Below are 13603 nucleotides of genomic sequence, written 5' to 3' on the forward strand. Positions count from 1 at the left end.
GAGGATTTGCTGCTGAATTGGAGCTTCAAAGCGCTGCGGAAGGTGTGGAGTCACCCAGGAGAGAGTGAGGAGCCCCAGAGAGGTGACAGCAGCGCCCTGAGGGTGGCACGGACCCCCGTGGGGTGGGACATGGAGAGGGAGAGGAGGAAGATGAGAAGGGCTTGATGGATGCGGCCATAAAACCAGAATAAATGTCAATTTAAATCTCAGTTTAAACGAGATTGGCACACACAAGAGTGGCACAAACAAACGGGGACGTTCAGGGCTGGGGTTTGGAGATGTTTCATTGTTGATGAATCAACCATTGGCACGCAGCAAAACCTGTGCTAAGGCAGCCCCACTTAATGGACTGATTGCAGTCAGTTAAATTCCCTCTCTGAATTCCTCAGCTCAGAGGGTCGCAGCACCTCTCCCTGAGCTTCCCGTGGAGTCTGAGACAGGTGCTGGATCTGCTCCTGGTCCAGAGCAGCTGGGGCTGCCCCTGGATCCCTGGCAGTGCCCAAGGCCAGGCTGGACGGGGCTTGGAGCAGCCTGGAACAGTGGAAGGCGTCCCTGCCCATGGCAGGGATGGCACTGGATGATCCTTAAGGTCTCTCCCAACCCAAACTATTCCATGATTCTATGAATAAAACTTCCCCTGCAACTGGGAGGATTCAAACCCAAGCATGAAATAGCCTTCTTTTTTTTTTTTCCAGCCTGCTCTGGGTGCAGCCCAGGTCCTGTTTGGTGTCCACCAGGTGTCAGAGGGTCCTGGCAGCTGCACAAAGAGGGAAAGGTGCAGCAAAGCCCAGAGGTGATTTCTGCTTCTCTGCACTGCACCGAGGCCTCAGCAGAGCCAGCTCCTTGTCCTCAGGGTGAGCACAGGTTTTACACCTCTGGCAACACTTCCATGCCTGCATTCCAGCAGGATGGAAAAGCACCAAGAAGATCCTGGTGCTGCCAAGGCAGGAGCAGCAAGGGAAATCTGCCACCTGATAATGATCATCCTCACTGGACTGATCACAGAATCATGGAATGGTTGGGGTTGGGAGGGACCTTAAATCCCGTTCCACCCCTGCCATGGCAGGGACACCTCCCACTGTCCCAGGCTGCTCCAAGCCCCAATGTCCAGCCTGGCCTTGGGCACTGCCAGGGATCCAGGGGCAGCCCCAGCTGCTCTGGGCACCCTGTGCCAGGGCCTGCCCACCCTCCCAGGGAACAATTCCTTCCCAATATCTGATCCAAATCTCTGCAGAGATTCCAGTCTCATTCACAGCAGTGGGGGTCAGCTGATTTTTTTAAAATTTTACTTTATTCTGTTTTATTTTACACTGGTTCTGAGAGGATGAGTGTGAGTGAGCAAGGGAGAGGATCTTTCTTCCCAGGAAATCAGGGCTGGGCTGTAGAGGTCACTCTTCTCTCTTACTGCTCCCAAAAGTGGGAATCAGGAGACTCCTGGCTGCATTTAACTTTTGACATCTGCTCCTGAAGGGTTTCTCCATATGGAAAGATCCTATAAGATTCCCTTTCTAGTGAATGGAGAGAAACAGACTTTTGTAAGGGTCTGATCGAATTTAGATTTTTATCTTGAGAAGAAAAAACACATCCTCCCATCTTTTTGTTGGTATTATAATAAAATATAATATAATTAATATAACTTAACATAACATAATATAAAATAAAATAATGTAATGTAATATAATATAATACAATATAATATAATGCTTTAAGGTGTTTTTTCTTGTCTAGCAATATAGAAATTTTCCTTCAGAAAAAGCCAATTTTGCAAGAAATGATTTTTACCTGTGAAGGAATGAGATTGTGGGATAAAGATCCTTGCTAGCTCCAGAAGCTGGAGTTGAAATGCAACATTTAAAATGGATTGTTCTGGAAAGAGGAATAAAAAGTGTTTTTAAGGAAATACAGTGATTTTAAAGAAGTGCAGGGAACAGGGATGAGCCCATCACATCCAGGTGTAAAAGGAGATTTCCTGCATTTCAGATTTTCAGGGATCAGGTCATTTCGTCCCTGGGCAGTCTGTCATGACAAAAAGCCCTGTGAAATATTTTGTTCAAAACAGATTTTCCACAGAAATGTGAATTTTCACCAAGGAGAATTTTCCACAGCAACCCTCAATTTTCAATTCAAACTGAATTTCATAACAGCACTTTGGGAACCACCCTCAGTTGTTCTCCCTCTCCCCAGCAGTTTCCATCCTGGACAATCAAAACATCGCAGCCAAAAACCCCCAAAATACTCTTTACTTTCCAGACGTGTGGTTTGAAGAAACCCTCCAAAGGTTGCAAAGAGAAATTCTCCAAACCCAAAAACCCTTTTGCTGTTTTCTGTTGACAAAATCATTGCCAGGAGCTGAGAATTTCAAAGCGACTCCACAGAGTTGTGGCATCACCAGACTTTTCTCTGCAGGAACATCTCCCCCCCTCCTCCGGGGACTTTTGTGGTTCAAATCGTGTGGTCCTGCTCTGTTTCCCCTCCTAACTTGAGGCAGGGCTGAGCCCCCCTCAGAGCTGCTCCTTTTCAAGGTCAGGTCTCACCTTTCCTGCTGAGATGTTGCATCTGAACCTCATCTTCAAACCCTCAGCTCCCCCAGTGCCCACAGGAGCCACCGCAGCTCCTCCCCTGCCCTCAGCACCAGGGGCTTTCCTCCCTCTGTGCTTCTTCACCCTCTTGCCCTGAACCCCAAAAACCAAATCACAGCTCCGCCACCACCCTGAGTCCAGCTCAGCTGGGGTTTATAATTTTTGATCTTTATTTTAACCTTAATCACTGGCATTATTTGAGTGCATTATTTGCATGTTGAGAGGGAGTAGGAGGTGCCACGACAGCGTTTTTAGGGCAGAGCTGCCCTCAGTGCTCAGCCACCCCAGCTGCCCAGAAGAATAGAGCCTGTCTGCAGCTCCTCAGCCCATCCTGCCAATTCCTGCAGGGCTTTAATAGCATTTTATCCGAAATGAAGCAAAACCCATCCTGTAGGGGAAAGCTCTGGAAGTTGCTGCCATAGGAGAAAAGGAAACTCAGCCAGAACTGGAGAGGGACCTTCAGTGTTCACACAGCTGGGGGAGGTGCTGTGGGTTTGGGCTGCAGGGATGATCCAGCACTGAGCTGGGTTCCCACTCCTCTGCTCTTGGAGGGGTTTGGAATTGGGATGGATTTGCTGGCATGCACAGCTGGCCCAGGATTTTGGCAGGATTCATCCCTGGGGAATAGCCGGCCTGAGGGGCTGGAAAGCTTCCTGGTCCCTTCTGCCACGCCTGAGCCATTGTTGGAGGGCTGGCAGCAACTCCTGGGATTAAACCACTGTGACATCTTCGGTGTCACCCCGGGGCCGGGCTGTGCCAGCACTTTACTCCTGGGTTACTCGCTGGAGGATGATTCCTTTCCACCCCTGGAGAGGGAATGGGGCAGCACAAGAGCCCTGTGGCTCCCTGACTGCAGCAGCTTTGGGAGCAGAGGGTTTTCCACTGGGTTATTCACACCCACAGGGTTCCCAAAGAGTCCCCTTGGCCATTCCCAGCAGAGGGGATGGTGTGGATTTGGGGAGACAGGAATGCTGCAGGAAGGGGCACAAACACTGTGAGGGTGGGCAGGCCCTGGCACAGGGTGCCCAGAGCAGCTGGGGCTGCCCCTGGATCCCTGGCAGTGCCCAAGGCCAGGTTGGACATTGGGGCTTGGAGTATCCTGGGACAGTGGGAGGTGTCCCTGCCATGACAGGGGTGGGATGGGATGAACTTTAAGGTCCTTCCCACCCAACCCATTCCATGATTCCATCATAACAACTTGTGCAGGCCCAGTGCCAGCAGAGGCCCAGCTTTGTCCCTGTGTGCAGGACACAGCCCTGGGTGATTTTAGACCCACAAAACCTTTCCCACACACACCAGGACACACCTGACAATTCCCAGGTGCCCCAGGGATGTCATTCCCCACTTTGAAGGCTCCAACCCAAAATACCAGAAGGGAAAATGAGCATTAAATCTGCCCTAAGTCACATTGTCCTTTGGAAACTGCTCAAAGGGAACATTGACATCCTCCTTCCATTGACTTGCTGGGAAGAATGACCTCCACAAATTCCCATCACTTCATTCCCTCTCCAATTAACTCTGCCTATGAATCTGATTTTCCCTTACTTTGGTTTTCCTGAGCCTGGGACTGTGTTGAGGCATCTTGATCCATCTTGGTCCCAGGGACAAAGAGACGACTGTGGAAGGAGTGTCCTTCTCCAGCAGTGTGAGCTCCCATTTCCATCCTGTCCAGCTGGATTTCTCCATCTTCTCCTGGGCTCCGATCCCTGAGGGCAAAACAGGTTGGATGTGGAGGCAAGTGTGACCCATTTCAGGGGAATGGCCTTTGCCTGTTCTACTGCCAGAGAAAACAGGTCAAAAATCCCCAAATCCTAATGGAAAGAGCAGCAATTCTTGGTTGGCGGAAGCTACAATCAAATCCTTGATTTAGTAAAGTGAATTAAACAAACCTAGAGGAGAGATTTTTTGGTTCATTTCTGAAGTTAAAACAACAGAGATAAACCAGATGACACCAGAATGAAAAACAGCAAAGTAAAATTCCCTTTAAAATATCCCCTTTAAAACATTATTCCTGTCGTTTATACTTGGAATATCCTCTGAAATATTCCCTGTGCCGAGGCTCCACCGCCCTTTGCTCAATTCCCTGCTCTGTCTGCGAGTAGATTTTTATATTCTACCCCAAAAATTCCTCCTTTCGTTCCACTTCCAGTATCTGAGCCCGTGTCATTATTTCTGCTCTTTCTTAGCAGCTCCTCTGCCCCTTCCCCACCTTTGCTGTGTCTTTGCAGCTCCTCCCAGTGTCGGCTCAGTTGTGATTTTTCTGACTGTGCCAGCACAGCTCTGGGGTGTTAAACAGGCTGCCCTAAATAGCAGCTCTCAGCCTTCTGTACAGTATTTTTTCCTCTTTGCCGAGTCTTTGCTGCTTCACGTTTGGGAAAATGGGTGCTGAATTTGGGGATCTGCTGGCAGGAATCAGTATCTGCCTTCCTGTGTCTGTTTGTAACCCATTTTTAATCCATCAAACACTTTTTCCCTCCTTTTTTCTCTTCTTTGTTAAGCAAAAACACATGAGAGAAACCACTTTCCCCTTTTCCACTGGTTGGAGGAGATGTTTTATCTTTTATTAGTCACTGCGAAGATTTTTTTTCCAATCAGCATTTTTATTTTGCTTTTTAAATCGGTGAATATCTACCAGGTAAATCTTCCATTTAAGCATCTGGAGCATGACAGTAGATTTTGTGATTCCCTTATTTCTGTGATTGCCTTATTTCTGTGATTCCCTTCTATTTTTACCTTGAGTTCATTCCTGAAGGTGTCTCTTGCACAGGTGCTTCTTATTAGCAAATAAAATGATCATTTTCTGTGAGATTTGCTGCAGTAGAACAAAATGTATTAAAACCTGCATATTTATGAATATTTATTTTACATTGGGGCATTGCTGTGCAACAATGAGGCCAATTCCCCAAGGATTAACTGTGTATTCCTGGAATCACAGCTCTGGGAGCAGGAAAGGCAGAGGGATAAATCAGAGGCAGAGAATCAGAGAATTTCACACAGAATCATGGAATTGAGGTTGGAAAAGACCTTTAAGATCATCAAGCCCAACCATCAACCCAACAGCACCATGGTCACCACTAATCCGTGTCCCCAAGTGCCACAGCCACAGGTTTTTCGAGCACTTCCAGGGATGGGGATTCCACCACTGCCTTGGGCAGCCCCTTCCAATATCTGAGCACCCTTTCTATGAAGAAATTCCACCTAATATCCAATCTAAACCTCCCTGGAGCAGCTTGAGGCCGTTTCCTCTCATCCCATCCCTTGTTCCCAGGGAGAAGATGAGGACACACCAACCCCCACCTCCGATGCTTCTCACCTCGACAGGATGTTTTTATTCTTTTTAGGCCAAGGGCTGTTGACTGTTTGTCATTCCAGTTGATTTCCCAAAATTCGCTGACACGTGGCCAAAATCCTGCCCAGGATGATGTGGACGTGGATTTTGTAGAGCTGGGGAAGGAGCTGCTCCACCACATCCCTGTTTCCGTCACACCAAAGGATGTGGGACCTGCCACAGCCCTGCCAGGACCGTGCTCTCCACCCACTCACTGACCCCAGGAATAAATGACTTGGGTTGGACGGGAATTTTCCAACAGAAGAGTTTTCCACCTGAAAACGCTGACGAGGCCCAACCGAAGAGTTCTGGGGAAAGGTTTTTATTCCGTCAGAACTCTCGGTGGAAACAAAGGGCCAGGCCCTCAGCTGGGCCCTCAAACCCTGCCAGCTCAGCCCCCTGCCCACACAGCCCTGGCCTTCCTGGAGCTGTGGCCGCAGAATTTCCCGGCTGGTGGATGAGCCAGGGGAGCAAAGAGAGGCCGTTCCTTTAGCAACGACTTCGTAGATGAATTAAATTCATCAATTTAATGGCAAAATGTATTTACTGAAGGAGTTATTGAACCTGTTGGCACCCGATTATTTTTCTGCTCAGTTCGAGCGTCCCTCACCTTGTCCCAGAGCACAAGCCCAGGCTGGAGGTCACAGGAGGGAGAGCTGGAGGTCACCGGAGGGAGAGGCCAGAAGTGGAGGAGAAGAAGGAGGACGGGGCACAAGGGGACCTCAGATCAAGAGCCAAATTCCTGGGTACCCACAACTCCTCCAGGTTGTAAGAACAAGGCCCCAAAAGTGCCACCTCAGCAGAGCAGAGGCCTTGAGGGGGCCGTGGGGACACCAGGCACTGTCCCCTGAGCACATCTCCCAGTGGCCAAAGCTCAGCAGTGACAGCCACAAGAGCCAGCCCAGAGAATCAGCTGCTGAAACCACTGCCACTGCCTGTGCTGCTTGCTGGCAGTTAGGGGCAAAAATAGCCTCTCTCTGTGACAGGAGTGTCACCGATGCTCTCTGCACCTCCTGCCTCGCTGCAGGACCTGCCAGCAGTGTCCCAGTGCCTGTCCCCACCCCACAGGGTGCTCCTGTCCCCACATGGGGGTCTCTGAAAGTTGGAAGAGATGAGTGAGGATGGATTTCCTACTCTCCAACAGCATCATCAACTTGGAATGGTCCTATAAGGACCAGCGACTCCAGGACCAGCACCTCTCTTCTTTTCCAAGGTTTCTGTTGTTGATTAAAAAAATAAAATCCACCTGAAGGGTTTCTGAAGGATATTTTCCAAGCTATTCCTGGCTATTTTCCCTTCTCCCACCACGCTGTCCCATCCCTGACCAGCAGGGAAATGTCTGGCAACCATGAAGGCACAGAAAGCTTTGGGCCTGCCAAAACCACACCTCCAAATCTCACATTTCTCTGTGGAATTCAGGTGAATCTGTGATCCCACACAACTCCTGCTGGCCAGGGATGGGACAGCCCTGTGGGAGAAGGGAAAATAGCTTGGAAAATCTCCTTTTCCATGGGCTCAGGGAACTCCTCAGGGCTCTGAAACAGAGATCAGTGAGCCCAGAGCTGCTCTAGTCCAATTTTTGTGCTGCTGAACAAAACCTGAAAAGGATGGAAAGGTCACTTTGTCCTTGTGCTGTGTGCAGCTGATAACCAGGCGTGTCCTGGTGATAGGATAGGGGTGTTGGTGATAAGGTAGGGGTCCTGGTGATAAGAGAGGCTGGGATGAGCTAGATCAGGGTGGGGAATCTGATGAGTGTCACAGGGATGATCAGAAGGGTACCCACACTTGGTCATGTTGTCTCTGTGGGTGCTCAGAAGGTGAAGTTCATCCCTTCCCTGTAGGAACCCAGAGTGCCCAGAGGATTTCTCTGCCTGTTTTTAAGGGTTCTTACTCCCCTGAACAACACTGTTTTTACCTCCAACCTTGGAAAAAATTACCAATGATCAGACAAGAACTAGAAAATACAGTGGTGTGAATTAGGTGATAGACTACGATGTAAGATTGTCACAGGGTGAAAAATGTAGGGGTTTTGGGTTTCTCTTTGTAGTAAATAGATAAGAGTAAAAAATATCAAAATGGAGGATTGTTGTTGTTCTCTAAACCTTCTTCTCCTTCTTCTACTACTCCATGTTCTGCAGTAAAAGTAGTTTGGAATGATTGGATAGAAAATTCCGCAGTTCCTGCCCGTGTTACTGAATAATTGGTAGGAAAGTGAAAATAATGTACGTTTTTAGTAACCATTGGTTAAAATATCTTTAAAAGGCTGGGTAAATCTTGATAGAGGGACTCCACTCCTGCTTTTCTGTGCTCTATGCAGTACCTGGGTCACACTAGTGGCTCTGTTCCTCTGATAAGACTTAATAAACAACTGTCTGGAAGCATTGAAAACCAAGGAAAAGTCTCGGTTTATCTTTGAAACTTCTTGCAAGGACTTTTAGAAAATTCTCTCCCATCAGGAGGGACTTGATTTATGGCACGGTTCTGTGTCACTTCCCTTGCAACACAGGGAGTGGAAAAGAAGAGCCTGAAAGATTTGGGTAAAACAGAGGGAGATGGATGAGTGCAGGGAAGGAGGGAAGGAAGAAAAAAGAGGATTTGGGGAAGTTTCTGGAAGAGCAGCAGCTGCCACAGAGCTCCAAGTCTGTGCTCTCCAGCTGCTGCCTTTATCAGGGTCACTGCTCTTATCCAAGCCCAGATCCCTGGGATCAGGCAGGGAAGGGGCTGGAGGTCCAGCAGGGTGTTCCACCTGCAGCAGGGAGTGGGGAGAGAGGCAGGGCTGGATAAATCCCTGCTGTGGGTGGCAGAAAGGCAACTGCAGGGCTGGAGACCCGGAGATGTTCCCACTTGAGGGGGCTGAGTCCCTCTGGAATGGCAGAGTGGGGATGATCAGGGCCTCAGTTCCAAGGAAATTCCCCTCAGGGGTGGCTGTCAGACCCTGCACATCCCAAAAGCAGGGATCACAAAGATTCTCTGAGCCCTGTGACTTCAGGTCCTGCTTGTCTCACTCCTTTTTCCCCCTTCCAGCAACTCCTGATATTTTCCAATGCTCTGGGAACAGACAGCTTCCAACCCAAACCATCCTGAGCCCAGGCAGGATAAACCCTTTTCCTTGGTCCTCTGGCACAATCCCAAGGGATTTATGTCCTGTCTGTCGGGGTGTGGATACACACACTCAAATCCATCTCCAACAAAACCAGAAGTTTCTCCGGGAATTCTCTGGTGCTTTCTTTCCCTGTTTGAAAAAACCCAGCAGCCTCCAGCTAACCGTAAATTAATTGCAAGAAACCATTTCAGACCAGAAAACGAATTTGTTTTGAAAACAAAGCCTAAACAAAAAGTTTTGGAAGTGGCTTTCAAGTAGAAAACACATTGAGCCTTCTCTTTTCTGGCTGAAGAGCTGCTTTCTCTGGGAGGAAAACATGACAGGGAGGAGAATTCTTTCCTGTCTGCACTGAGTGACCGAACAAACGGGAACAAGGCAGGTTCTCCTCGGGTACCTGTTTTCCTCTCTGCTGGGAGGGATAATACATCCAGCGTTCAACATCCAGGACAAGTTGATGGGCTTGAGAGAGTTGGTGTCACTGGAGGCTTCAGCCTAAGCAAGGAAATTTAGGACTTGTTTTTCATCCAACCGGGCTCTGTGACTGCTTAATTCAGATGTTGATAATGTTAATTACCTGAATGCTCCCCAGAACTTTGTTTTCAGCCCAAATCCCCCCCTCACCGAGGCTTTGGACCTCTGCCCTGGCCTGAGGCTGTTTGTTTCACCCCAGGACAAGGTGCTGAGGGGGAGCTGCTCTGTGGCTTTAACTACCAGGAGATGGTGAGAGATAAATTCTTGTGTTCACTGCATCGCAGGGCTCCCACCTCCTCCTTCCTCTGCTCCCCCAGCCTTCACAGCCTCTCTGTTCTCTGCAGCTCAGCCCCCACCTCGGCCGATGCCCTGCACTGGGGGCAGGTGGGATCACAGCAGACCCAGCTGAGCAATTTTTTTTGCAAGAAAACCTGCAAAAAACCCACCAGCTCTGCAGTAAAACCAGCCCAAAAGTGGCCAGGTTGGGCAAGGAGAGCATCAGGGAGGGAAATCCTGGCCTAAAGTGGAGGGAAATCACAATTATTTTCTTGTCAGCCTGTTGGAAATGATAAGGCTTTTAAAATAAGGTTTAGTTAATTAATCATAACCAATATATTAATTACCAACAAGGTGCTATTCTTAAATTACTCTTAGCATACAGCAAAGCTCCTTTTGTGGGAACACAGCCTGGAAAAGTGACTAAAACAGTGAATTTTGTTGAGCTAACCTTGCTATGCCTCAATGAACATTCACTGCTCTGTTTGCTAAAAATGTATAAGAAGGTGAGGACATTTTGGATCGGGGGCTGTGTGGAGGCTGGGATTTTGTCAGCCCCATCCCCACCCAGAGCTGAGAACGAAGCGATTTTCTGACACTAAAAATGCAGCGTTGGAGGTTTCTGTTACCCCAGTGGGTTTGGGGGTTTTTGGCAGCCAGCCTGAAGCAGTTGCCAGAATTTCTCCAAGTTCAATGATCTGAGGCATGGGATGTTCAGAACATGGAATAGTTTATTTATAGGGTGACCAGTTTTTAAGCTTGAAAAACAACATTTCATCAGCACAGAGGGGCCAGGTGGGATCCAGGAGCTGAGGGATTGGTCCTGGAATTGTTTGGGAGCCACCTTGGAGGGCTGGGTGACACCTGCTCCGTGCTGGCCAGGGGTGCAGGGGGACAAACCAGCTCTGTCCCACTGCTCCTCCCCATCCCAGCAGCAAACCAGCTGCTCCTTGCCCTAATCCGAGGGGAAAAGGACTCGGTGGCTCCCTGTGCTGTGTCCCACCCCGTGCCAACCCCACCAGAAACGTGCACCTGGTGGTTTCCTGGGACAGGATTGTTAGTTAAGAAAAATCCAGATTTTCTGGAGCCAACACAGTTCATCCTCGGTGAGCCTGGGAGGCACAAAGCTCTGAGGTCCTGGGATAGCTTTGGAATTGGGTGGGAAGGAGCTCTAACACTGCCTGTACTCCTGGGCTGGGTGAGGCTGGAGGAGCTGGGAGGCACAGCTGGGTGTCCCTGTCTGTGGGGACACCAACGTCCCCCACGCCCTCAGTTCTGCAGCTGCTGAGGACAGAGCCAGCATTTGAGAGGTTAAAGCAAAACTTCACAAAGAGCCTTTCCAGGTCCGTGCAGGGCAGGTGGAGGAGTGGAGAAGGAATCTCAAGGAAGAGCTGCTTTGGCCTTGTCCGCTGTCTCTGGCCCGTTTTCGGGCTTGGCAGCAATGCTGTAGTAGTAGGAGCGGATGATGTTTTCCACAGCCACAAATCCTGGGCGTTCTTCCCATCTGCAAGGGCAGAGAGGAACAAATAAAGTCATCAGAGAGGATAAAAGTGACCTGATACAATGAGGGGATACACAGAGGGCCTGGGGGAGAGCAGCAGCCCGGCTGTGCCAGGGCTCAGGAGGCAGCTGAGACTTTTCTGGGATGGAGAGGGTCAAAGACACGGAGCCTTGGGGATCTTCCAGGATTGGCACAGGTAGCTGGAGGGGTCTGATAGTAAATATAGGGGATATGGATAATATGGATAGGGGAATTATCATGAACCAAGGCAGGAGACACCATCTGCTTTGTGTTGTCACCATGCAGACAGCGGTGAAGGTGTCCCTGCCCATGGCAAGGGGTGGCACTGGATGGGCTTTAAGGTCCCTTCCAACCCAAATTTCCAATCCCAAGCTGGGGTTTGGTGACTCTGATGGAGCTGGGACCGTGGTGAGATCCTCACCTGTACGTCCAGCACTGCTGCATCAGGGCGTACATCTCTGCCGGGCACTGCTGGGGACAGTCCATGCGCTTGCCCTGCTCTATGAAGCTGATCACCTCGGGGCCCTTCATTTTCTGGGATGGGAGCAAGTGGGAAAGGGGTGAATGCGTTCAGAGCTGGTAGCAGGGTTAGAGGAGACAGCTTAGAGCTGGGCCTGGGGTGGAGCTTTGATCCCACACACACCCCGCACCCGGCAGAGTCACTGTTCCCATCCCAGCAGCCAGAGCTGGTGTCCCACGCTGTGGCCAGGCCACCCTGCAGATCCCACCCTGCAGATCCCATCCCACAGACCCCATCCCACCCATCCTGCAGACCCCATTCTGCAGATCCCATCCCACAGACCCCATCCCAGCCACCTTGCAGATCCCATCCTGCAGATCCCATCCCACAGACCCCATCCCAGCCATCCTGCAGATCCCATCCTGCAGATCCCATCCCACAGACCCCATCCCAGCCATCCTGCAGACCCCCTTCTGCACAGCCTCCACACTCCATCCCACCCACCCTGGTTACTCTGTCACATCAGTTCTGCTGACCCCATCCCACTCACCCTGCTGACCCATCCCATCCAGCCTGCAGATCCCATCCCATCCCATCCCATCCCATCCCATCCCATCCCATCCCATCCCACCCCATCCAGACTCCCAGAAATCCTGCACACTCCATCCTGTCCATCCTGCCAATTCCATCCCACCCCACTGTAGACCCCATCCCACCCACCCTGCAGACCCCATCCTGCCCATCCTACTCGCCCAATCCCTCCTATTCTGCCAACCCCATCCCACCCATCCTGCCCACCCCACCCTCCAGGCCCCACCCAAGCACAGGCCCAGCAGTGGATGAGAAGTGATTTTTTCTCTCTCAAGTGAGCAGAAGGATCAAAAAGAAGCTCAGCTTTGATTCAAACCCAAATCAATTCTGTTTGTTTTCTGTTTCTTCTCTCTTAAAACGAACACAAAGCTGCAGGATCCAACCTGCTTTGTGCCTTTCCCAAAGTCTCCTTTCCTGTGTGTCCAACTGTGGGAACACCCACTCAAGGGAGTAGGAACTGGAGTTCCAGAGTGTCCCTGTTGTAACTGTGACATCCATCGGTGACAGAGCCAGCTCTGCCTCACCTTGTATGGCCCTGCCTCACTTTGTAGGATTTCTACCTCACCTTGTAGGGCTCTGCCTCAGCCTGTAGGGCTCTGCCTCACCTTGTAGGGTTCCTGCTTCACTTTGTAGGGCTCTGCCTCACCTTGTAGGGTTCCTGACTCACCTTGTAGGGTTTCTGCCCGTAGCTGAAGGCCTCCCACATGGTCACACCATAGCTCCAGACGTCGCTCTTGCTGGAGAACGTGTGGAAGAGGATGCACTCCGGGGCGTACCACTTCAAGGGCCACTTCCCTGCTGTCCTGGCCTGCAGATAAGTGAGGAGGGACATTTCCAGCCTGAGGCATGGAGTGCTGGGAGCTGTGCCTGAATTCTGCTCAGTGTTTGTGTCAAACCTCACATCACTGAAAAAATCACCTAAAACGGGAATTCCAAAGCCCAGCCCAGGCCCTGCTGTCCTGTTGGGCAGGTGCTGAATGCCCACGGTGCCCCCCTCCTCCTGCCCCCACCCCCAGGGCTCACTTAAACCATGGAATCCCAGAATGGTTTGGGTTGGAGGGACCTTAAATCCCATCCCAGTCCATCCCCTGCCATGGGCAGGGACACCTTCCACTGTCCCAGGCTGCTCCCAGCCCCAATGTCCAGCCTGGCCTTGGGCACTGCCAGGGATCCAGGGACAGCCCCAGCTGCTCTGGGCACCCTGTGCCAGGGCCTGCCCACCCTCCCAGGGAACAATTCCTTCCCAAGATCCCATCCAGCCCTGCCCTCTGGC

At 50.7% G+C, this 13603-nt stretch overlaps 1 protein-coding gene across 4 annotated transcripts in view; it reads right to left on the reverse strand.

Annotated features, from left to right (window-relative positions):
• Positions 1–10470: 10470 nt before the first annotated feature.
• LOC104697023 (tyrosine-protein kinase ZAP-70) overlaps positions 10471–13603 on the reverse strand; it is a 32934-nt gene continuing 29801 nt past the window's right edge. For all 4 annotated transcript variants that reach the window (XM_039566425.1, XM_039566427.1, XM_039566426.1 and 1 more), the window contains 3 exons: positions 12998–13138; positions 11701–11813; positions 10471–11261 (listed from right to left, as the gene is read on the reverse strand). In XM_039566425.1, the coding sequence (XP_039422359.1) occupies positions 11138–11261; positions 11701–11813; positions 12998–13138 (378 nt within the window). In that variant the 3' untranslated portion in view covers positions 10471–11137. The remainder of the gene's footprint in view (positions 11262–11700; positions 11814–12997; positions 13139–13603) is intronic.

The sequence above is a fragment of the Corvus cornix genome, chromosome 28 (genome assembly GCF_000738735.6).
Source record: "Corvus cornix cornix isolate S_Up_H32 chromosome 28, ASM73873v5, whole genome shotgun sequence".
Lineage (NCBI taxonomy): Eukaryota > Metazoa > Chordata > Aves > Passeriformes > Corvidae > Corvus > Corvus cornix.